General features: G+C 46.5%; 1 protein-coding gene across 1 annotated transcript in view; it reads left to right on the top strand.

Moving 5' to 3' along the window:
• Positions 1–24,693, top strand: part of LOC149360816 (lipase lipl-5-like) — a 58,519-nt gene that overhangs the window by 16,082 nt on the left and 17,744 nt on the right. The window contains exons 3-5 of the mRNA XM_089567935.1: positions 7,497–7,611; positions 21,059–21,209; positions 23,109–23,201. Coding sequence (XP_089424061.1) covers positions 7,497–7,611; positions 21,059–21,209; positions 23,109–23,201 — 359 coding nt within the window. The remainder of the gene's footprint in view (positions 1–7,496; positions 7,612–21,058; positions 21,210–23,108; positions 23,202–24,693) is intronic.

Genomic DNA, 24,693 nt, shown 5'->3' with positions numbered 1-24,693 from the left:
CTCGCCTGTTGTCACCTGGCTCCGCAGTTAAAGGCACCACGGAAATCGATCACGTCATTGTTTTATTATGTGACGGTGAACATAGTAAAACGGTGACGCGAGTAGCACCTTTATTACACCGCTGGCCAGTTCCGAAGTGCCCTCAGCTGCAGTATCGATGCGAAATGGTTAGGCTTAGCGACGACTACGGCAGCGAGGGAGCAGCGCAGCTCGTCGCCCGGCGTGGCCGCGGGCGACGTCATTGCCGAAAGCTCGACTGTCCGCGGACGGCGTCATTGCCAAAAGCTCGACTGTCTCGCCGATTAGTTCAGCGGCTTGCGACTCGCAGTCGCAAGGCTGGAAAATCGAGCAGCGAGCGACTTGCCTGCGCGTCGTCTGCCACTTTTTTCGTGCATGGTAGGGACAGACTCACTGGCTCTCCGAAGAGCGCGGCCGCATACTCGCGTGTTCACGGTAAGAGTGGATCACCGTGTACATACGCTTTGGTTTTCACATTACGGCCTTCGTACTACCTCCTTTTTGCTTCGCCGAGACCGCGTCTGTCAGCGCGAAGATTGCGCCTCGCGCGATTCTCCCGTCGCACGTGCACACTAAGCTAGCAGGGCGTCTGCTACGGCGCCGCCCCGAGTTTCCGCTGCTCGCCGCTGCGGCGCTGGCGTCGCGCTCCCAAACTTGAGCTTGGGTTTCCTATTCCCACCCCGGCTCCCAATCTTCGGATCCTCCCCCTTCCGTCCAACATGTCCCCCGTTCTGCACGCCGGCCGTCGTCATGCGGCCGCACAGCACCATTCCCCTCTCTTTGATACCCAGGGTGTAGCTTACACCGATGCCTCCTTCGTGGCTCCTCGAGGTTCCTGCGGCTACGCCCTGTACCACCCCCCCCTCCCCGCTCCTGTAACTCACACCAGCGGGCCGTTTCTACGCCCTCCGGATGCATTGTCCCTCGAGGTCCTCGCCATTGCGCATGCCCTCCAGTCATTTGCCCTCCTTCCCTCTCTTCAAGAGTACACAGTCTATTCAGACTCACAAGCCGCTATACACCACATACAGAAACGCACCCCAACCCCTTCTCTTCAACAGGAGGTCGAACGAGCGGTCTCCGCATTGCAGCCTTCCATCGTTTTCCTCCGCTGGGTCCCTGGGCATTCAGGGATTGACGGCAATGAGCTGGCTCATCAGCTCGCCCGTGACACACTTTTCCGGGCACCGTTGATCCCCTGGCCCAAGCCCTCGGACGACGGTGGGAGACTCACCCTTCGCCGCACCATAAAAGAGGTCTACCTCGAGCTCCGCCTCGACAAACGCCTTTACCCTCCCCCTCATCCATCACTCACAGTGCCGGAGGCTCGCCTTCTTCGGCACGTTCAAATGAATGCAATCATCACCCCGTCTCGCCTCTTTCTCTATCGCTATCGATCGGACCCTTCCTGTCCCAACTGCCCCTGTATCTATGCGGACCTTGCCCATTGCCTCTTCTATTGCCCGGCTGCTCAGCAGTCGGGTTCCTACCCCCCACCTTCTTTATCCATCACCACCTGGCTCGACTGGCTTGGCGCTGAAGGGGAGGAAGAACAGCGATTTCTGGTCGCCCAGGCGGTCGACATGCTCGGCCTGTAAATTTTTGCCGAATAAACGTCTTCTACTACTACTACTATGTATATATATATATATATATATATATATATATATATATATATATATATATATATATATATATATTAAGCACACAAGGGAAGGGGAATGAGGGGCTCGTTATACATTTAAGAAAAGCCAACAGGCACAGAACCCAAGAAACACGGGGGATTTTTTATTTATTTTGTGGTGGTGATCAATGAAGAATGTTGCTGAATATTCAGAAACAATGCCAGGTCTGTACACACAGAGGTCGACCACCGAGAGCACACACACAACAGCGATGGCAATGCCGCTCCATACAACGGTCAGAAGTTCGTCGTCGTCTTCGCCTGAATAGGAACTTCTTCGTACTTACAATATATCTATATACATAAGAGAAGCCAACAGCCACACAAACCAAGAAGCACGGGGAATTTTTTATTTATATTTATCTACTTTGTGGTGTTGATCAATGAAGAATGTTACTGAATATTAAGTAACAATCTTCATTGATATATATATATATATATATATATATATATATATATATATATATATACACCTGGTGTTTGTTTTTAGAAGGTCCAACATTTTTAAAGGAAGGTAAATTCCTTTAGATTTATTTTAACCCTGGGGCTTTACTGAGGGCTGCGGCGGACGCAAGGTAAGAGGCAAACTACTTTATTTAGTTCTCTGATAGACTGAATTCGTTAATTAACTTTTATAATTTTTAGTTTAGGATATATGTTGTATTAGCAGAATTGTAGATCGTCTTGGAAACAATCCAGCCAAGCAAAAAAATTGATGAAAAAAAATTTTTGTGTGCGTTACGAAGCGAGAAAAAGTCACCCTGGTAGGCACTTTCACACTGTAACACAGCGTCGGTGAGCGCCTGTGACGCAGCTCGCTCCGCCCTGCGCTTTGTGTCAGTGCGTTTTTGTTGCAACGCGGCATTCCGTGAGGCCGCGGAGCGAAGCGAAACAATCAGCGATAGCTCAGGCCGCCCGTCCGGGCTTCAGGTGATATCAGCCGTGTGACGCAAATCGCAGGGCGGAGCGAACTACGTCAGAGGCGCTCCCCGCCGCTTAGTTACGGTGTGAAGATGCCTACCAGGGTGACTTTTTCGCGCCTCGTAACGAGCGTGGAAAATTGTTAATTAAAATTCTTTTTTCTCGGTTGGACTGTTTAGAGGACAATCTACAATTCTGCGAATAGAACATAACCCCTAAAATAAAAATTAGAAATGTTTATTAACATATTTAGTTAATCAGCGAACTAATTAAAGCAGTTTTCCTCTTTCCTGGCGCCCGCCATAGCCTCCAGTATAGCCCTAGTGCTAAAATAAATCTAAACCAATTTACCTTATTTTTTAATTTGGGACCTTCTAAAAAAAAACACCCGATATATATATATATATATATATTTCGAGAACGCGATTATCCTCGGCGCTGTGGCCCAACAAATTTCGCCTACATCGCGCAAAATACATGCGGTTTGAGAAGCTTGCAGGCAAAGCAACCTCTCCAGTGAACCTAACTCGTCGAAATAGCCAAAATTTGTTGGGCCACAGCGCCGAGGATAATCGCGTTCTCGAAATTATAAAAACGGATATGGACATTACTTACGGTGGGCTACATGCCTCTCAATAATTAAGGAGCCCAATGGTAATAGTTTAAAAGTTAACTATTAAATATTGGTTAACAAGCCTGCAAGTTAGCACGTCTTAGTTGAATTATGATGTACACACCACTGACAATGCTATGCCTGAAAAAGCGCGCATCTAATTCAAATAGCTTATTTTTAAAAATTGCAGAAAGTCTTAGGTGAAACACCCTGTATATATATATATATATATATATATATATATGTATTCCTGGCTAGGTTGCCCACTCATCAATGAGTAGGTGAGCAGCGTTCCACAAAACTAGCTTCAGACAGACCGAAAACCAAATAGACAGACAGGCATGCACAAAACAGCTAAATGCAGGGAATGGCCACTGTCAGTGCTAGCGGCAGGGCACTTTTTTCTTATTATTTTTAAGCCCACACTAATATCTGTCAGTGCTAGCGGGGGGGAAATCCGACTGTGCGGCCTGCCCGTGGCCCCCCCTGCCACCGGATACGGGCCGGTGTAGTTTCGGCTACTAGGCTTTGTTCCGGTGCAACGCACAGCGGTGGGTGGATCCGCCGGAATCCACTCTTGGGGTTGCGAATCCCCAGGAAAGGTGCAGCAGACTTTCCGCGACATTGTGAGCGTGTCGCGCCCACGATGCCCTATGCCTGAGTGGGAGGGCAGGTCCGAGAAGGGACACGGACTGGGCACGTGGAATCCGGCTTAAAAGCAGAACTGGTGACTAGAACGGCTGTTTGCGTTTGGCGTGGTCGACGCGGTAGACGCGGTCGGGACTTGGTCGTTTTGCCGTTGGTGCTGGCGCCGCGGTAGACGCGGTTCCGACTTAGCTGTTTTGCCGATCGACGAGCGCGCCCGGGCAGACGCGGTCGTTCCAAAATTCGCAAAATTGAAAGTCACGGTTCCCTCTCGGTACGAGGGCGTACCACCCAGCCGCGGACGCGTTGGTTTCCGATCACGAAGAGCTCGGTGCCTCGCGGGGGCATGCGGCTGGGCGATCCAAGCTTGGGTTTTGGGGAAGCTGCCCTTGGCCTGAAAGCACGAAAAGAGATGGAGTAAGTAGCAGCAAACTCCAAGGCCAGTAAGCTCCGAAACGCGGGAAAGCCTGGCGGCTGTCTGAGTAACGGTTAGTAGACTGGTGAAATCGCAGAGGGCATCAATGCCTGCCCCGGGCACGCGCATATATACCGTGTGGTAGCGCGTGATGTCACTGCGGACATCAATCGAGACCTCAACCATGATAGAGGGTAGTATGGATTGAGGTTTCACATACTATGCCAGGGCGATCGCTGGCAACGATCGCCGCGAAAACCGTGAAAGGATGGCTGCAGCGTGTGCGAGTACTGCAGGAGTAAGAGCCGAAGTACCGAACGAGTGCTGCGAAATATCCGTCTCTTAGTACTGTGGGAGGGTCGGGGTGGCGGAACCTGGCTTGGGGGAGGGGATCCTAGTCGAGCCCCTGTAGGTTTTTCCCTGTCTCGGACGGTCGGAGATCGCCGGCAAAACGTTCTCTGTGGTGTGGGAGTACGTCCAACGCCGAGGGCCCACAATTGGTGCACTGAGTGCTCGCCCTTCAAGGAGGCCTGAAAAGGAACTCAGGATCAAATCAAGCCAGATCTGGTCGAAATACCTGCTGTCCCCAATCCCACCTAATTCCCACAACCCAAACCAATTTCCAATTTCCCATTTCCAAACGCCCATCCCATCCCTCTATGTCCCAGGGGAGATCAGGGGAGTCTCCCCGGGCCCGCTTCCTCGGCGGTGGGTCGCTAAAGTAGAGCTTTCCCTATTGATTTCTTTCCACCTTCGGGTGGCAAAATCACTATTGCCCTCGGGCCAAATCTTTTATTTTGCTATTGGGCTTATACCCGCGATACATCAGTGGTGCGGGAGAGGCAAATTTTCTTTTTCATTTTTGTCGCCTCAACTATCATTTGTCAGTGCTAGCACACTAAAATATATAAGCAGGAACACGAAGAAACATAGAGTGGTAAAATTAACATCACTTCAAGCGCCTGCTTTTAAAAATGTAATAAGAAGAATAACATTTTATTCTGCGCTTTTCCCCTCGTTTACATGCGCTGCCTACCTAAACACGAAATGCTAGTATTATGGTATTATGGTTTGGTCGGTGAGCTTCAGAATGATATGCAGTTTTATTCCGTATACCTCACCGTCTTTGTGTAGTGTGACATTCTTGTCCTATTTTCTTTTAGCGAATTATTATTCTGAATTCAGTGAACATCAGATCATCATATTCAACCATCCTGTGAAGTCTAGTCAAATGGATTTAAGAACTTTTCGAAAAAAAAAGCTGGTTTGTTGGTCCAGCTAAAAAACACGCAATGCTTGAAATGACTTGTTTTTATATTTTTCTCTTATAATCAGTATCCTCTCTGAATATTTATGCCATTCAATTTATGAAAACTACATAATGTGATTTGAAGAAAATAGCGCCAGAGCATGCAAACCACGGAAAGACAAGGACGAGACACAAAGCGCTAACTCACAACTAATTTTATTGAAACCACGCAGCGCCTTTATATGGCGAAGTTTCACTGAAAAAGAAGGAGGAGGGTAGGAAAGGTAAACATATCAAAGCGACCTTCACAGCGAGCACACATGAGCAAGCTGTAACCAAAACAAAAACAAAATGTTAACAAAGATTATTTAAGGGCGGCATCTAAGAATTCGAACTCGGACGAAAAAAGTGAAACAGATGGGGTGCTGACACACCTATTGCCAAGTTTCCTTATGTGAAAAGCCTCCAGACATTCACGTGCCTCCTTATCTGCGCTTTCGCCAAGAATCTTAGTCTGACTCAATCGTGCCTCCCATCTGTCGCAACCCATAATATGCGCTACCAAATGTGCATATTTATCCTTTAAATTTGATAAATTTCGGGCGTGTTCCCCCAAGCGCTCGTTGATGCAGCGCCCAGTCTGGCCAACATAGGGCTTCCCACACGTTAAAGGGATAGCATAGACCACTCCTGCGGAACACATGATGAATGGAGAGTCGTGCCTTATCTGGCAACCCCGCTTTCTTGAGCTGCAAATACGGGGGCACAGCTTCTTCAGCTTGTTGGGGGCGGAAAAAACGACACTCACCCCATGCCTGTCGGCCACTTTCTTCAACTTGTAAGCAGCTTTGTGCAAGTAAGGCACCACCAACGGCTTCTGTGACCTACAACGATCCTCTGCGGAGTTTCTTCGTGTTCCTTGCTTGAGTTTTTTTAGAAGGGTCTCGCAGACAGCAGTCAACACTGAGCAGGGGAACCCAGCCGCCGAAAGCCGGCTCACCTGATTCTGGAAGCTAGCCTGCAACCGATGCGGGCACGACTTTTTCAAAGAAGACTCCAAGCAATGCGACGCTATTGCTCTTTTCACCGTCTTTGAGTGCATAGAATCATAAGGCAAAAGATTTCTTCGCGCGCGGGTAATAGCCCCAGCAAACATGTCTCTCAAGAAAGGTTAGTTTTAGATCTAAAAATTGTAAGACGTTGGTGTCAGGAAGTTCATGGGTGAACGTGAGCCCAAGTCCATGTTTGTTAAAAGCATTTAAAACTTCACCTACTGTAGAGGGGTAGGTGAAGGAAGTCTGCTTTTTTAAAAGCACTAAAAACCTTTAAAACCACCCCCATTAAAAACTACGTCTAAAGACTGGTCAACTTTCGCTAAGAAAATATCGCAAAGGATGGGGGCCACACAGGAACCTATGCACACATCCTTGCGCTGCAAAAAAGGCAGGTTGTCAAAACTTATAAAAGTAGACCTAAGATAAAACTGCAATAATGCGATAAAGTTGTCAACCGACAAACCTAAAGAATTTTGAAAAGACACTTCACCGTTTGCTTCTATGCATTCCTTCACCGCTTGCTCATGTGTGCTCGCTGTGATGGTCGCTTTGATATCTTTACCTTTCCTGCCCTCCTACTTCTTTTTCAGTGAAACTTCGCCATATAAAGGCGCTGCCTGGTTTCAATAAAATTAGTTGTGAGTTAGCGCTTTGTGTCTCGTCCTTGTCTTTCCGTGACTTGCATGCTCTGGCGCTATTTTCTTGAAATGAAATATGCACCAACTCGCCCAAAAAGAAGTGTTAATACATAATGTGCACGCCTTTACACCTCTTGATTCATTACCTTCTTATTATGAGAGGACGTTCAGGTATTTCATGGGCTGTGTGGTTTACCACGAAATTGAAATCAGAAGGCGATGATTGCCGGTGGATCTAAAAATTGCCTACCTTCACAGGCTTCCTCCTTGCAGATGACGGCTTTGACGTCTGGACCATGAATTTCAGAGAGTCTGCGCTACATTCACACCACAAGACGCTAAAGAAAGAGGACGGCAAGTTTTGGAGATGGAGGCAAGTCGTGCAGCTACTGTTCTCAGCTGTTTGTGGGCACTTTGTGCAAGCCTTTCTAAATCTGTTTCTACGCATCCTTATTTGAAGTTTCGCGCAACAACCTAGTTTCCCTTTTTTGCCACCAGGTGGTGCATGACTGGCGCCAGCAACCTGAGGGACTAAAAAAGACGCAGTTCTTTTTTACAGCTGACTACGACAGCATAAATAGGTCCCTCTGACAGAGCTTCCTTACCCCGTATATCCAACAGCTGAGCTTGGGATCGAGCGGGCCAATACGAGAGGCGGCACTGTGGAGGGGGAAAACTGGGCGGGGCCGATACACCGTTTTGGCGGCTTTCAGCATGGCCAAACCTGAGGAAATCGAGAAAGTCTGCTTTTGTTAATAGTGGGATCAAAATATGCCTTCTTTAATAGCGTTCATACAAGACAAGGAGTTTTTTACGGTGCAATACTATTTTCTTATTGCACAGTTCAAAACAAAAATACCGACTACTACGGCTCTGATGTGGCACTGGGCGTGCTCCACAGCAAATTCAATAGTTATGGGCTGCCCTAAAGTTTTGAAAAAAAAAACTCTAGCCTGCTCAAATAAGACTATCCCAATGCGCTTAAACCAATATTGAATAAAAATGAACATTTGCCAGGGTGGATAATTGCATTTTCGTATACCAACTGGGAGTGGGTCCAGGCAAAGCTCTTGGAATCTACAGGTATGGCGGGATGTGGGAAAATGATTCAGATTATCGGGATAGGTTACAGAAAAGAAGGTCGTGTTTTCGTTGAGCCACGCCAAATATCATTTGTTTAAAAATGTTGTGGAATCTTGATCTTAATAGACAGCACTGCCTGCCAGTCGACGACCGCCGCACCACTGTTAAACTAAGCGGCGTAACAAACTCCCTTGTAGCCTTACGCAGAAATTTGATGCTGAGTGAAAAATATCACACGTATGTAGCAATAACAGTGTATTGCGTCTCTTTTCCCTACAGTGTTCGAAAAGTTTTCTTGTACAGTCATTCTAAAAATAGTTTTACCTTTCAGCGCCACACATTGTTCTTTGAAGGAAAACATTAAAACATGTAAAATGAAGTTATTGTGGAAAGGCTACCTAAATATATTTGCAATATTTTAATCAACACGTTGGAACCAGTATTAAAATACTAACGAGAGTGGGGTTTTGGTTAATTCAGTGTCGTACAGAATTAGCAGCGAGAGAGAGTTTCTATACAGAAATGCTATTCGCAGACACCTCTCGGGCGCACCGGCACCATTCAGGTAATATAATAAATGGTTTTTTTTTTTACTCAATACAAGGTTGGATAACCGCGACATGCTTGTCTGACCTTGTCATGGCTTCTAATCAACAAGCAGGCGGAAGCCACTTCACTGCCTCGCACCTTGTCCTTATTTCATCTTAACCAAAACACCTTGGACCATCTTCCACGCTCGTGACGATCTATGGTAGCGATGTGATTTAGCAGTTTGGAAGTGTGACGCTGCCACTTGGCATCCCAAAATTTAATAGCCGAGGGATTTTTTGCTGGCAAGAAAGTTCCAGAGAAAACGCTACTAGGCCCTCCGGCTTGAAAACGTTTGAGTTCAGTTTCTAGAGTCCAAACAAGGAGAAGGCCAGATAATATGAATACGCGTTTTTTTGCATTTGTCCAAAGCTTTTCGAAGGACTATGTAGCATAAAAGGAGCCTACAGCTTCGACCTAAATTAAGGAACACGCTGTGCCTCCCTGCCCTCAACATCCGCTTAGGGAGCCATTACGTAAATAGTTAGGCTGCATGGAACGTCAAAGCATGATCAAAAAAAAGGCCAATCGGCACGGAGTATGCGCGTCTTAAGGTCATTAGTCCAAAAATAAGATGGATTTTCGCGCATTTGCATGACACCTAGGCACGCATACTGGTAGGTGAAGTGCTATCATTTTCTGGTGCCCTGCCGAGAAGCACCTGATTCCCAGCTTGTCAGTGCAATAGTATAGCTAAATGCTAACTGTAGTATTCATCAAATTCCCTTCAATTAAGTTACTTAAATAACACACACCGTTGCCATATTCGAGATATCCGATGTGAACGAAGTGTGCCACAAAGCAATGCGCTAAATGTTGACGGCCTGGACTGAACACATGTCTATATTGACTAAATACTCGTGTGGGGCACAAGTAAACAGGAACTTGGGCGCCTATGAGCAGCACTGCTCGCAGAAAAATTCGTGGGGTTCACCGTAGCTTGAACCTTCCTATACGAGCGGAGGCTCTGTTAAGCCTGGTCTCCACTGTCTCAAAGCAAAGGTAAAGTTCAGAGGTCAGGTACCCAATTAACGTACTGCCATAGCTTGGGCCATATTAACACGCAGATAAGTTCGGTTTAACCTTGTGAGGCCCTGAAGGTCACTGTCTCCCCTTATAAAAATTTCTATAGACAGTCCATAGACTGTCTATAGACTTTAGTCTGTGAAGTCTATAGACTGTCTATAGACAAATCCTTTAGACTGGTCTATAGACAGTCTATAGATTTATGGCCATACACTTTTCGTAGACTTTTGTCTATAGACAGTCTATAGACAAATGTCTACTGAAAGTCTATAGGTCTATAGGAAGTCTATAGACACAGGTCTATAGACAGTCTATAGACGATCTATAGACTTATGGTCATACATTTCCTATAGAGCTGTCTATAGACCGTCTATAGACACTTGTCTATAGACGGACTATAGACGACCTATAGACTTATGGCCATCGACTTCCTGTAGATTACTGTCTATAGACAGTCTACAGACAAAAGTCTACTGGTCCAGTAGACATATGTCTATACACTGTCTATAGACATTCCATAGGTGTGTGGCCTGGCAGTGCTATAGACCTTTGTCTATAGACAGTCTATAGACCTCTGTCTACTAAACTATTAGTAGACCATTATCTATAGACTGCCTATAGGATGTCCACAATCATTGAAAAAGGTCACCAGACAGAGTTCACACATGAAACAATCAATATACTTACAAATTTAGTTTATTTCCAAGCTATCAAGGCTGGGAATATGCAATACATGCACCATAAGAATGCACCACAGTAACATAAAAGTTGAAAGTAACAGTCCGGCTAGTTTCCTCAGAAGCATTCTTGTGGCCTGTTGTCTGCAGTAAATCATCCGGGCATGTTCACCTGCACAGCACGAAGGAAAAAAAATAATATAAGAGGAACTAAAAAAAAATTCCCATTCCATCTCTACACATGTGCTTTACAATGCAAGGCATATCCTGGCTATGCCATTCTAGAAAGGCAATCTTGATCTTTTGGTGTGGTTTTATGGGGTTCAAAGACGCAAGGCGACACAGGCTACGAGACGCTAAAGTGAAAGGCTGGGGAATAATTTCGGTCACCTGTGCAGAGTACACAGGCCTTTTGGCATTTTGCCTCTATTAAAATGCGACCGCCTAGGCCGCAATCGAACCTGCATCTTTCAGGTCGCTATACGAACATGATAGCCACTGAGCTATCATGCCGGCTCAATCATTTCAGTAAATACACTACAGATTATAAGTGTCGTCATAAAACACTGTAACAAAGACCCCTAATCCCTGGAGCACTCTACTCTGAATCCAGTACTGATATTGATTTCTGTATGGCAATACTGTTACAGCCAATACTGATCTCTTTATGGCAATCCTTTTATACTATTTGTAACAGAAGACTTCGAACAATTGTGCCACATATCTGCATTGACTCGCAAGGAGCTGTTAAGAATGCCACCTCCATAAAATACAGATTCAGTGCACCTTACAGAGGGATGCAAAAAGGAGAATATTGCAGCATTTATTCTTATAACCGCTATAGAAGAAGCGCTTCAGAATAGCCTGCGTGAATTAAGCCTGGTACACCCGGCCAAATTTTTAACTGGCTCGGGTGTTCCATCGCTAAATGCACCTTGTAAAAAAGGTGCCTTTCGGCTACACTGCTGGCATATTCATGCTGTAATTTAACGAGTGAAATGACATTTCGTGGTTCCTTTTTGTTCATATAATGTTTGAGTGCAGTACTTGCGTATTTAGATCAACGTTATCAGAAACATTCGTCTGCCACTACGAACAGCTGAAACAAGCGGCATACGCAGCAATGGATCTTGTCCATATGGCCTCATCCTCTGGGTAAAGTACCACTCCTTTCATGGCGGACAAGTCGTTTACCCAGATTAGTGCAAATGCGCCACCATAACCATTGCTGCGTATTCCGCTTGTTTCGGCTCTTCGTAGCGGCAGACGATGAATATTTCTGATAACTTTGATCTAAACATGCAAGTACTCCACTCAAACATTATATTAACAAAAAGAAACTATGAAACGCCATCTCACGCATCAAATTACAACATGAATATGCCAGCAGTGTAGCCAAAAGGCACCTTTTTACAGGTGCATTTAGCGATGCAACACCTAAGCCAGTTTAAGATTTGGCCGAGTGTACGTAAACCGACACTCAAACGGGCACTAGCTATACAAAACCAGCAGGCAGAAGCAACCAGTTCACCACAGATTTGCGCCTATAACTTGAAGCACAAAGACGGAACAGCATACTCGTACATCTGCGCGCGCTCTTAGAAACAAGCGGGTTGCAGCGCTTCCATGCCGCGCTCATTATTCAGAAAACTAATACAGTACACAGAGGCTGCAGCTGCGCCGTTTCAAAAGCAGTCGCGAGGTTGAGACAGCAAATTACTGACTGTCACGATAAAATACCGCCTGAAATTCACTTAGTTTTTCCTTCAAGTGCAGCTCCAACAGCGCAGTAAAGAGGTGTGTTTCTTCCATGGAGGCAGCTAACCCAACGCTGCTAGAAAAATCAGCGAAAGCATTGAACGTGCTCAAAGTAGGAAGTACTTCAATGAAACAATTAACGCCTTCAACAGGCGCAGCTATAATAACACGAGAGCTTAATTTAATTTTAGGCGCAAATAAGCGGCGAGTCACATCGGCGCTTTCGTAACGTAGCAGTCTGAAATCAGAAACACATACTTTGCCTCTCGCGCAAATGGTATTCTAGAAATCTGTGCACGCGTGAGCGGGATTGATGAACGAACCACTCGGAACGAAATGTAAGCCACCTCTTGTCGAGCCGACCTTTACCCAGCTTTCAAAATGAAGTGCCCGCAAGCCAGCGGCGGCGACCAACGGCTCCGATGACAGTCACGGACGAATCCATACGTGTGCAACGAAGGGGAGATAGGATGGAGCTCGTGGGTTCTTCGCGGTGTTTGAGCACGACGGCCATTCGCGCCGGCAACGAATTTTATTCACCCATCACACTATAAGCATTCCTCCAGCGCCGCTTGAATACAACTTTGACAAACGTCTCGCGCTCCAGTCTATAGCGTTACAAGACACCTTTGCTGAAACGTCGGCGTCCACGACGCACACCGAGCGAGCGTCCATACGTAGCAAGCAATGCACACCTCAAAAAGAACAGCACTCCATGGTCCAGAGAGGCGATAACACAAAGATAAGAAAATAAATGTAATCCACCACTGAACGAGACTGTATGTAAGTACGTTTTCGGAGGTGCTAAGTAAATTGAGCTCATACGGCGCTAACTAACACACAGTTCCATTTCGGCCGTCATTCACAGGCTAAACGACATTTCTGGCCGCGCATCTACCTTGAAACACGAAAAATCTAGTAGACAGCTCGCGAGGAGCGGCTTATCATCAACGGCATCGCACAGACTGCCTTTCCGCGCGTTAGTAAAGACACCGGAACAGAGATAAGCTGCATTAGTCGAGAACCCGATGGCTTCCGCCTTAGAAACGAAGATAGGACAAGATAGGACGTTTGTAACTGCGCACATAATCTGTTCTGCACACACAGCTCTGCTTAGAGTGGTTTAGGAGACCAAATGAATAAAATATAAACGTGTAGACTTACCGTAAGCGGACGATGAAGCTGGATTTTGAAGAAAACGTAATCCGCGAAAAACACTCCAACGCCATTGATGCAGCCACGCACAGGGTTGTTTGCAGCCCGAATGATTTTCCGCCGTCTCGCGGTAAAATGGGTAAAACGTGAAACAGAAACCCATTTCACGGTCGTATCTTTATCGCTCGCACTCTTGCCGTGTGCAGCTTGATCTGATATCCAAGACCACAGAAGGCAATTGGTTTACAAGCTTAAATTCTTCACTTACCCTCTAAAAATCTTATTGTTTTCGTGAAAACAGAACCGAAATCTAACTTCTTGTCGGTATACGCGCCGCATCTCCCACCGAATAGTATGTTGTACAATTCTGAAATAATAATTATAAGGTTGCATAGCACAACGTCTTTTTTGCGTGTGTTCGTGTTTAGAAAACTGATATGCGCCACATCAGCGTGTCATCGGCTCCGAAGCAACAGGTGCAAGGGTAGGAACGAAAAAATACTGGCTTTGTGACTGTTGCGTCGCAGCACTTATTCACGTGAATACAAACTGCAAAGGTAGAAATGGCAGATGTTAATCGCACAGAGGACCAGGCTCTTTGAGATTAATCTAAAGTGTTTCTAAGGCATGGGCGCTTCCTTGAATTCTCACACCCGTATTTCCCCCTTTATTTTCAGGACGTTTTAAAGAGAAATGTAGAACCTTTGATGAAATGTTTCTGATTTCAGCGCGTTGGACAGTAACGATCGAAAGATGGAATGGAATTGTGTAGAGCGATTCCTTTAAGGGACAGCGTATTCGTTTGCGGGCGCCCTTAGTTCAAGAACGGCTCCCTTTCCTCGGCTTACTTGTTAGCATTAATATCTAATTGTATTGACAATATACGTCACGGTATAACGAAAGGGAGCTTGTCAATGCTCCTGAAAACAATATACAGGAGGGTGTTGTAATGGCCTTACGCAATACTTTTTAATTGCCGTAATAGCGAAGGAGGTGGGGGACTCCCGACATAGTTGCGGTCACTAGATGCAGGTCCCCTCAACATGCAGTGCAAAAATGAATTGACATTGTTCTGGACTTAGTCGAAAGTCACTGTATCGAACATTGTTAGATAAAATTACGATTGTTATAGACTGGTCTATAGGCAGTAGACTATCTATAGTGTACAGTCTATAGACGAAAGGAAATTGAGGTAGTCGTAGACTGTAGTCTATAGAGAGTCTATAGACCGTCTATAGACAAAAGTAAATTGAAGCAGCTATAGACCTTGGTCTGTAGAGTCTATAGACCGTCTACAGACGAAAGGATATTGTGGCAGCTATAGACCTTAGTCTATAGACCGTCTATAGACTAAAGAAAATTGAAGCAGTTATAGACTTTAGTCTATAGAGAGTCTATAGACAAAAGAAAATTGAGGCAGCTATAGACCTTAGTCTATAGCGAGTCTATAGACCATCTATAGACGAAAGGAAATTGAAGCAATTATAGACTTTAGTCTATAGACAGTCTATAGACAAAAGGAAATTGAGGCGGCTATAGACCTTAGGCTATAGCGAGTCTATAGACCGTCTATAGACGAAAGGAAATGGAGGTAGTTATAGACTTCAGTCTATAGCGAGTCTATAGACCGTCTATAGACAAAAGGAAATTGAGCCAGCTATAGACTTTAGTCTATAAAGTGTCTATAGACAGTCTATAGACCAAAGGAAATTTGAGCCAGCTATAGACTTTAGTCTATAAAGTGTCTATAGACAGTCTATAGACAAAAGGAAATTGAGGCAGCTATAGACCTTAATCTATAGAGAGTCTATAGACAGTCTATAGACGAAAGGAAAATGAGGCAGCTATAGACCTTAGTCTATAGAGGGTCTATAGACAGTCTATAGACGAAAGGAAATTGAGGCGGCTATAGACCTTTGTCTATAGAGAATCTATAGACCGTCTATAGAGAAAAGGAAATTGAAGCAGCTATAGACTTTAGTCCATAGATTTTCTATAGACTGTCTATAGACAAAAGGAAAAGTCTATAGGATGGCTATAGAGTCTATAAAAAGTCTATAGACAGTCTATAGGCCATTTGTATAAGGGTCATTCAAGTAGAAATCGGAAGTCGCACCCAAGGGAGGAGAGCTCTCGCTGTAAACTAGGCAGGAAAAATGCTCAACCATAACAAATCTATTTGCGGCTCAGACAAAGCGAAGTTCTTAGGCGACGTCATTACGACAGAAGGAATCGACGCATACGAAAGTCTAGTTAAGTGTGCAGAGAATTTTCCGCCGCCAAAATCAAAAGGTGTTCGGAAATACTAGGTGCCATGAACTACTACGAAAGACGTGGCTGTGGAAGGTGAATACAAGCGGCGGGAAGGATGTGGCAGGTGACCCGTCACGTGACATGATGACGTTAAACCTGTCCCGCCCAGTCGGCGAATTTTATGACAGACCAAAGGCCGGCTCGACCAATCAGCCAATCCCACAGACTTCAACGCAGTGTTTTCTGCGAGTGGAGTAATGCGGCTGGAGTGGGCGGCGGGTGGCACGTCAGGAGTTGTGATGACACCATAGCTGTCTAAACTAGCCAGCGAATTTTATTAAATACAATAGTGACGGATGTTTTTCGTGATGAGGCTTATAATGCTGTCGCATTAATCATCATCATCATCAGCCTGACTACACCCTCTGCAGGGCAAAGGCCTCTCCCATGTCTCTCCAATCAACCCTGTCCTTTGCCAGTTGCAGCCACTGTTTCCCCGCAAACTTTTTAATCTCATCCGCCCCCCTAACTTTCTTCCGTCCCCTGCTACGTTTGCCTTCTCTTGGAATCCACCCCGTTACCCTTAAGGACAAGCGGTTATCTTGCCTTCGCATTACATGCCCTGTCCAAGCCCATTTCTTCCTCTTGATTTCAACTAGGATGTCATTAACCCGCGTTTGTTCTCTCACCCACTCTGCCCTCTTCCGATCTCTTAACGTTACACCTATCATTTTCCTTTCCATAGCTCGCTGCGTTGTTCTTAACTTAAGCTGAACCTTGTTTGTTAGCCTCCACGTTTCTGCCCCATAGGTGAGTACCGGTAAGATACAGCTTTTGTATACTTTTCTCTTGAGGGATATTGGTAAACTACCATTCATGATCTGAGAGAACCTGCCATATGCGCTCCACTCCATTCTTATTCTTCTAGTTATTTCCCTCTCATGATCCGGATCTGCGGTCACTACCTGCCCTAAGTAGACATATTCTCTTACTACTTCCAGCACCTCGCTACCAATTGCGAACTGCTGTTCCCTTGCTAGACTGTTGAACATTACTTTGGTTTTCTGCATGTTAATACTACCGCATTTATACTACCTTTTTTTTCTCCACTGAATGGTGGCGGTGTTGCTGACAAAATCTGAAGTGGCATTCAAAATATCCTCCCACATTTAAGGAACCTAGAACCAGGCCAAGGTTACGTCATTTTTAAAACGTGTATTTTGCGGAGCTCTTCGGCAGATCAGAGGCGCCACTTCCGAGCTTGGATGCCGCTGAGGTACCGCTGGTTAAAACTTGATGAAGGGCACCGAACGTGAGTGCAATGGCTCAGAGCTAGTGTTTGTAACTTTTTCCATCACCTTTTTTAAGCTGTTTTACCTATGCGACTCTTCCTTTTCTTGGCTACACTTTCCACGCTTCTTTGTTCATATTGGACCCCTATTTATTCATTTACGGCGAAACTACTATGCACGAGGAAGCATAGTAGTTTCGCCATGAGGGAAACCTGGTTGGCGAAGATTTCACGATAATAGCTGTGATCTCGTGAAAATGGACGGGAGCACACAGGACTACTACCACAAAACTAACACTGGTTCGCTATTACTATTAGGCCCTGTTGCGAGAATCTGCGAAAGGTGCTGATGTGTGTATTTCTTTTTACCCGACTCTCTACCCCTGCTTACTTTAAAAATAACGTTGCCTGCCATGTGAATCCAGCCGACTAGTCAACATTGACTCAGTATTCCACTTTTCTATTCCTCTGACTCCTTTGGTGCACCAGTCACTTGTAAGATAGACTGAAAAGACCCGCCGTGGTAGTTCAGTCACTATAGCGTTCAGCTGCAGATCCTAATATCGAGAAATAGATCCGAGTTTCGGCAGCGGAATTATGATGGAGGCAAACTACTAAAACTCCCGTGTGCTGTGTAATGTCAGTGGACGTCAAAGAACCCCCAGGTGGTCTGAATCAATCAGCAGCCCTCTACTACAGCGTCCTTAATAGCCCAACTGTATCGTAGAAGCGTTAAACCTTACAGTTTACAACTGTTTAATAAATCATCATAATCATCAACTGTAAATCATCAACTGTAAATAATTCATATTACGCCTGATAATGCCTTATCCACCTGTATGGCACCACCATTTCGAAAGTGTGCTGGCGATTCAATGAAATGCGGTATCAATATGGACTTCGCTGACATTTATTTCGAGGCATCGCTGATATTCCTTGAGGCGTCAAACCGTTTCCTTGCATGAATTTTTTTTTGGCCATGTTTATCCTTACTTTTCTGGTTATACTTATCTGATAATTAGGTTGTTCTAATTAGCGTCCCTTCTTTTCTTGTTTGTGCCTACCTCGTTAATGATACAATAAAGTTAAGATGGTCCTTTTACTTTCACGACAACCGGAAGTAGAAGTGACTTGTCGATCTCCGAGGTAGGGGAGCTTTTCCACTGGAAGTGCACCCGTCAGACACACAGCAACTTGCCGGAGACAAAGAAGAGATCGAGAGAGGGTAGAAGTTGGATCTGTCTCCCACTCTCCCACTCTCCAGTAAAGCCGATAACTCCCACTGTCCCGCTTTCGGTAAGGCCAATGGTGAAGAGCACCGAACCCAGGCTGCCGATCTTTGCTTTAATACTTTGGTGTCCGACCCACGTTCAGCCGGCACCCGATTGCGACATTTCAGAATTTAATTGGTCCGCTGAGTCGCGTGCAGTAGGCGACAATTTTGGCAGTGTAGCAAGACCTTCTCTATACGAAAACATGGAAGAAAAAATTATCTATTTTTCCTGCCGAGACCAAGCATTCACTTTGTCTCCTCAGCATTCCTCACGCATGGGTCATTGAGGAATCATATCAATACAACCGTTGTCAAACCGTTCTGACCCTGATTGCGCAATGGTTCGATCAAAACGCCTCCGCCGTCACTACCTCCGCCGTCCATCTCTCCTTAAAGGGCAACTCCGGCGATTTTTCAGCCATTTTAAGTTCATTGCTGTTTTGTGTTCCTAAGGACCTCCTGTAATGTGTACGATACAAGGTTTTCAAAAGCAACCCCAAAATAATTTTTAAACAGCAAAAAAACGCAAAACTCGAAACCGAAACCGCAAAACCGAAACTGGAGAGGTGCCTTCGTGCGGTATTTACTGTGACGTCACTAGCGGGTTCGCTGCGCTGCGAAGTTCGGAGCCGCGCTGTCGACATGGCTGAAGCGCGGAGAACAGTTTTTCCTTGACCAGCGAGTCTTTAGAAGACGACTCATTCGACGATTTCGGACTGGACGAGTCGCCTTTCAGGTATGATCCACCACCCCGCGAGCTAGCCTAGTCACACCACAGGCCGCGTCACCTGCAGCATGAAGACGGTCTGAACTCGGAGAAGTAAGTATTTGAGTCATTTGTCGTACATGCATTTGTGACACAGCCGTCAGAACAAAAGTTAATGTGATGCTCCCGCTGATAGCTGTTCGTGTGGCGAGAGCCGGCCGACCCAGCCTGATGAAAGAATTTGATGCCGAAACTTTGCCGCGGTGCACAACGTCTTTACATGGGAATGCATAATCAAAATTCCTCTCTTTGCGAAGCTTTGTCTCGACGGCGAGCTTTTGGAAGTGAATTCACGCCAGCTACAGTTCTACAATCGAACATACTTTAAGCGCGCTCTCCGTGGTCCGCTTCCTCTTGACGGCCGCGCTTCGTTCAGCTGGCCGCTGCGATGGGCGGTTGCACTCGAATAACGTTGCCACAGAATCTGCCTTCAAGCCCCGGTTGAACGAAGCCTTAGCGAGTCCAAAGCTCCCTCTGAGGTACACGCTGTCTTCATAGCAATCTGGCGCGAAATGCTCCGAGCCCCAGCGGGAATGCTTCCTCGGAGACCAGTTGACACGCTGGACAGCCCTCACCCAATTGTCGCGAAGGTTCTTATCGTTAGGAAACCTATGGTAGATCACGCCCGTTGCCACAGATGAAGAATTTGTGCAGCCCACAGCACATCAGAAGTTGCCGTGACCTGTCACTCTGGAGTACACATCACATCAGGCACGTTGAGATGGCGCGAAATTGCACAGGTGGTCGAAATAATTCCGGAGACCTCCACTACAGCACTTCTTTCTTCCTTTCTTCTTTCACTCCTCCCTTATGTCCCGGTTCGGGTGTCCGTTATTCCGGCATTTACTTTCCTCAAAATCAATTTTCAGTTTTCCTCTGCATTGCCAACGCCAGCGCGCGCCCAACCAGCTTGACACGCCGCCCCGCCAGTGACGTCACAGTACAGGGTGGCCTGTAGAAGTTGCTCGATCAATGGGTGCCGCTCGCGTCCTGGAGCGCTTGTCTTCAAAAATTCGCTTGCGAAAAAACTACGCCGCTTTCAAGTGCGAAATTTTACATGAGATGTCAGACTACCATAAAGAATACAGCCTTAAAATTTCATTTCGATCGACGAACATTAAAAATCGCCGGAGTTGCCCTTTAAGCCCCTTGAGGCGTTCTGGCTGGTCTGCTGGCGATATATGGGCGAGCTGTCACAAAAAGCCTCCTCTCCTGTGTACCCGGACAGACATAAGACGTGTCCCTCACACACTACCGATGAATCCACTTGTTGTTCCACTTGTTTTATATGCGCGCATGTTACTGCCTTTTGAACGTGATTTCTCTTGTCGTTTGTTTTTATTGTATGCTGTTGCTTTTTGTTGTTGTTTTCATTCTGCGATATGCGCTGCTAATTTTTTACTTGTTTTGACGTAACCTGTTTGTTCGTTTTTTTTCTGTGAGCTTCATTTATGTCTAATTATTAAGTGTATTTACAGCTGTATTTTTGTTTCACTTTCGTGTGTAATCCACTCCCCTCTGTAATGCCCTCTGGCCCTGAGGGTAATGAAATAAATAAATAAATAAATCGTTCCTTACATACGGCTTCAGAGGATGACCTTTGGGCATGCAATGAATAAGTATATGATGCCAATACTGACAGAGAATTTTAATTGATGTCTCGGACAGTGTACTTGGATTTTGGCCCTCAGTCTAACCTGAAGCACGCAGCAAGTTGGAAGGTCGCTTGCAGATCTGAGGCGTGTAAGGTAGCAGTTAAATACTGTACACTTAAATGCCATACAAGAGCTTGCGTTCCCCTTAAAGGTTAGAATTCAATTGAGATGAATCGGTAAAAAATTTTGGTAACTGCCAGCGTGTCGCAAGTAATTTTCTAGGAGGCTGTACACCACTCTAGGCTTTTTCCTGCTACAAGTGCTAAAACTGGTGGCACACTTGTTCCATTCGTAGCTTCGACGAGATCGGCCGTTACGACGTGGCTGCGGGAATCGAACACGTGCTTAACGCTACTGGTGCATCAAAGCTGACCCTTTTCGCCCTCTCCCAAGGAGTGACCGCTGCTTTGGTGCTACTGTCCACGAGGCCCGAGTACAATGAAAAAGTGAGTAATAACGGACGCCAGTTTCTTGAAGTTCCATAAGTTCAGCTAAATGCACTGTAAGTTAAAAAGGCTGATGAGATTAAGAAACTTCCAGGAATACGGCGGCCGCAACTTTCGAAGAACAGGGTTAATTGGAGAGACATGGGAGAGGCCTTTGCCCTGCAGTGGGCGTAATCAGGCTGATGATGATGATAGTGATGAGGATAAGGTACAGAAAGATTTTACGCCGCAGGCTGGACTTCTTTGGTCAATATATAATCAGCGCGCATCGGAGATCTCTCTGCCGTCATTCCTTATTCATTATTTATGCTGTACGATTCCCATTTGAAATACTAATTTGGCGAATATCGTACACACGCGTCTAATGGCCGTTAGTTTGTTTCCAAACTTTAGGGTTAAAATCTGGGGGCGGCTTTTGTACGGAGCAAAAGACAACAGAAATATTTTCGGTGGTGGTTACGTTTATTAAACAAACGTTTTCGCAGGTGCTGGAAGAAGAAAGTAAAAAAAAAACTAAACACCTCTCACTTTCACAAGCTTCCAAGAACGTTAACCCTCGTAGTCCTCCTCCGAACTCGTCAGGGCCTCGAGCGTCATGACTAAAGCTTTTCTCCGCTGTCTTAAAGGGAACCGCGGCCCGGGCATCGAAGATCCTGCTGCACAAAACCGCAAGGCATCCCAGTCAACCCCAAACTTTCGTCCCGCCGCTCTTTTATCGTCTTTTTTCGCGCAAACCCTAAACTTTCAGTTTTTAGTCAGTAGTACAGCTCACGTATTTCCCCATCACGAAGCGACGACAGCGGCGAACTTGCAAACACACCAGCGCCGAAACACACATTTTCGATGCGTTCTGACTCTGATATTACACGCACTTTGCGAACGAGATAAACCGAGAAGGCCAAACAGGCCGCGCTACTGGCTATTCCTGGCTACTACCGATATGAAGGATTGTGCTGGGCGTAATTTTGCATGCCATCCGCCGTCAGTAATCAAAAATATTCGGGAACACCTGCGTCCCAGAGTAGACGCTTTCGCCAAACTACCTGAAATCGTTGGTGTAGCTTATACACGAGTAATTTTTAAATTTTTTTTTCAAAATTCAATTACATCGCCTATTGCATGAATGCGGCCGTTAGATGCGTATATACTATATATATATTACTTTTATTCCTCACAACGCTAATGGCCTTTTTTTTAAAATTGAGGATGATTTATGGTTTGTGGTCATTTAGCGTCCCAAAGCGACTCAGGCTGTGATGAACGTTGTGATGAACGTTGTGTTGAACGTTGTGTTGAAAGGCTCAGGAAATTTGGACCACCTGGAGTTCATTAACGTGCACTGGCATCGCACAGCACATGTGCCTCTAGAATTTCTCCTTCATCGAAATTGGACCACCGCGGTCCGGATCAAACCCGCGTCATTCGGTTCACCAGCCGAGTGTCATTTCCACACAGCCACCGCTGTGCCATTATAAAAAAAAAATGAGTATCACCACTCAGGGTAATCAGCCGCAACTCGCTGTAACTATCAGGGCCTGAGGCGTTGAATTAGGTCTTCGTGCTGAGGTGCTATCTGTTGGAGCTCAGCCAAGACTTCGGAAATTCTTCTACAACTGACTATTTGTTAAAACTTCGAATATGCGGTACTGCGCTGACAGCTTGGTGCGCAGCCTTTACGTGAATACTTTGAAAAGCCGGTACCAAGGCATACCACGCCTCTAACGCGTTGGGCACAAGGGGAACAGGTAGTTGCAGTAGGGCAAAGCGTAGCAGTCATCTGGAGTCACTCTGATCCGCCTTTTTGTTTTGGTCAGTGTCGACACGTTGCGTCATTCAGTGAGGTCGAAATTGTTGGAAATGATTCTTCATAAACCACACTGGCTCCGATTTATTTTGCAGGTGGAGCTCGTCGTGGCCTACGCTCCCGTGGCAAATAACAGTAACATGGGGCACCCCCTTCCTCTCCTGCTCGGAGCGATCCAGCAGCTTGCTGTAAGTTCACATTTTTTCCGGCTAGAATAAATATTGTCACGGGCGCCGGTAGAACGTTCTGTCCCTGGCGAGCACACTGGGCGGAGCGCAGCCGGCCGACCCTAGCACCGAGCAGAAGAGGACGAAGTCCGGCGCGCGACAAAGGTCGAAGACAGACCGCACGGGAGCGCTGGTAGAGTGTGGCATTGCCCCTCCCCTCTGGAAAGGCATCGACTCGATGGCTGAGATTGAGGGGGAGCCACGTGTGTGCGTGAACCGAGTCCCGGGCACTGAACGTGGTGAGAGTTGTTCTAGCGGGCATGGTATGGCTTGAGTCTTGCGACGTGCACAATTTCGGATGTCGGCGGGCGTCTTGAAGAACGAACACTCCCTTGCGGGAGCACTTCATACGTAACGTCGCTGAGTTTGCGGAGTACCTCGTAGGGACCGAAGTAACGGCGCAAAAGCTTCTCGGAGCGACCGCGCTGACGGATGGGGCTCCAAACCCACACTTGATCGCCAGGCTGGAAAATGACTTCGCGATGACGAAGGTTATAGCGGTGAGCATCGACTTCCTGCCGCACGCGGGTTCGTTGCCGAGCCAGCCGGCGGGCAGCTTCTGCATGGCGAACGAATGCATCAGCGTCGGCGACGGATGGGTGCGCAATATCGGGCAACAACATCGTGTCCAACATAGTCACGACTTCACGACCGTGTACCAAACGAAATGGCGTGAACCCCGTCGTCTCTTGAAGGGCAGTGTTGTAGGCAAACGTGACGTACGGAAGTATTGCGTCCCAGTTCTTGTGGTCATCGTCGACGTACATAGAAATCATATCAGCGATAGTCTTATTGAGGCGCTCGGTTAGGCCGTTGGTTTGAGGATGGTAAGCTGTGGTCTTACGATGACTTGTGCCACTGAGCCGCATAACTTCCTGAGTAAGCGTGGACGTGAACGCTGTGCCTCGGTCAGTTAAAACAACAGAAGGGGCGCCATGGCGGAGGACTATGCTGATGATGAAAAAGTCAGCAATTTCAGCAGCAGTACCGCGGGGAAGGGCTTTCGTCTCACAATACCGGGTGAGGTAGTCGGTGGCAACCACAATATACCGGTTACCCAATGATGACGTGGGAAATGGGCCCAGTAAGTCCATGCCGACTTGGTGGAAAGGAATTCTCGGCGGAGCAATGGGTTGGAGCAAGCCAGCCGGCTTGAAAGGTGGTTTCTTCCGACGTTGACACTCGCGGCAAGTGCGCACATAACGCTTGACAGCCGCAGAAAGCCTGGGCCAGTAATAACGGTGACGAACTCGTGCCATCGTTCGAGAAAATCCGAGGTGGCCGGAAGGAAGCTCGTCGTGGCACGCCTGCAAAACGTCAGTGCGGAGCGCCGTTGGAACCACGAGCAGGTAACCAGAGTCCGTCGGGCCGTAATTTCGTTTGTAGAGGACGCCATCTCGCAAGCAAAACGACGGCAAGCCACGCGCGAATAGACGAGGTGGTAACGAGGCAG

The sequence above is a fragment of the Amblyomma mixtum genome, chromosome 2, assembly GCF_055824585.1.
Source record: "Amblyomma mixtum isolate Tamu chromosome 2, ASM5582458v1, whole genome shotgun sequence".
NCBI lineage: Eukaryota > Metazoa > Arthropoda > Arachnida > Ixodida > Ixodidae > Amblyomma > Amblyomma mixtum.
Note: the sequence above shows the minus strand (reverse complement) of the source record. Positions and strands in the feature narration are given on the sequence as shown.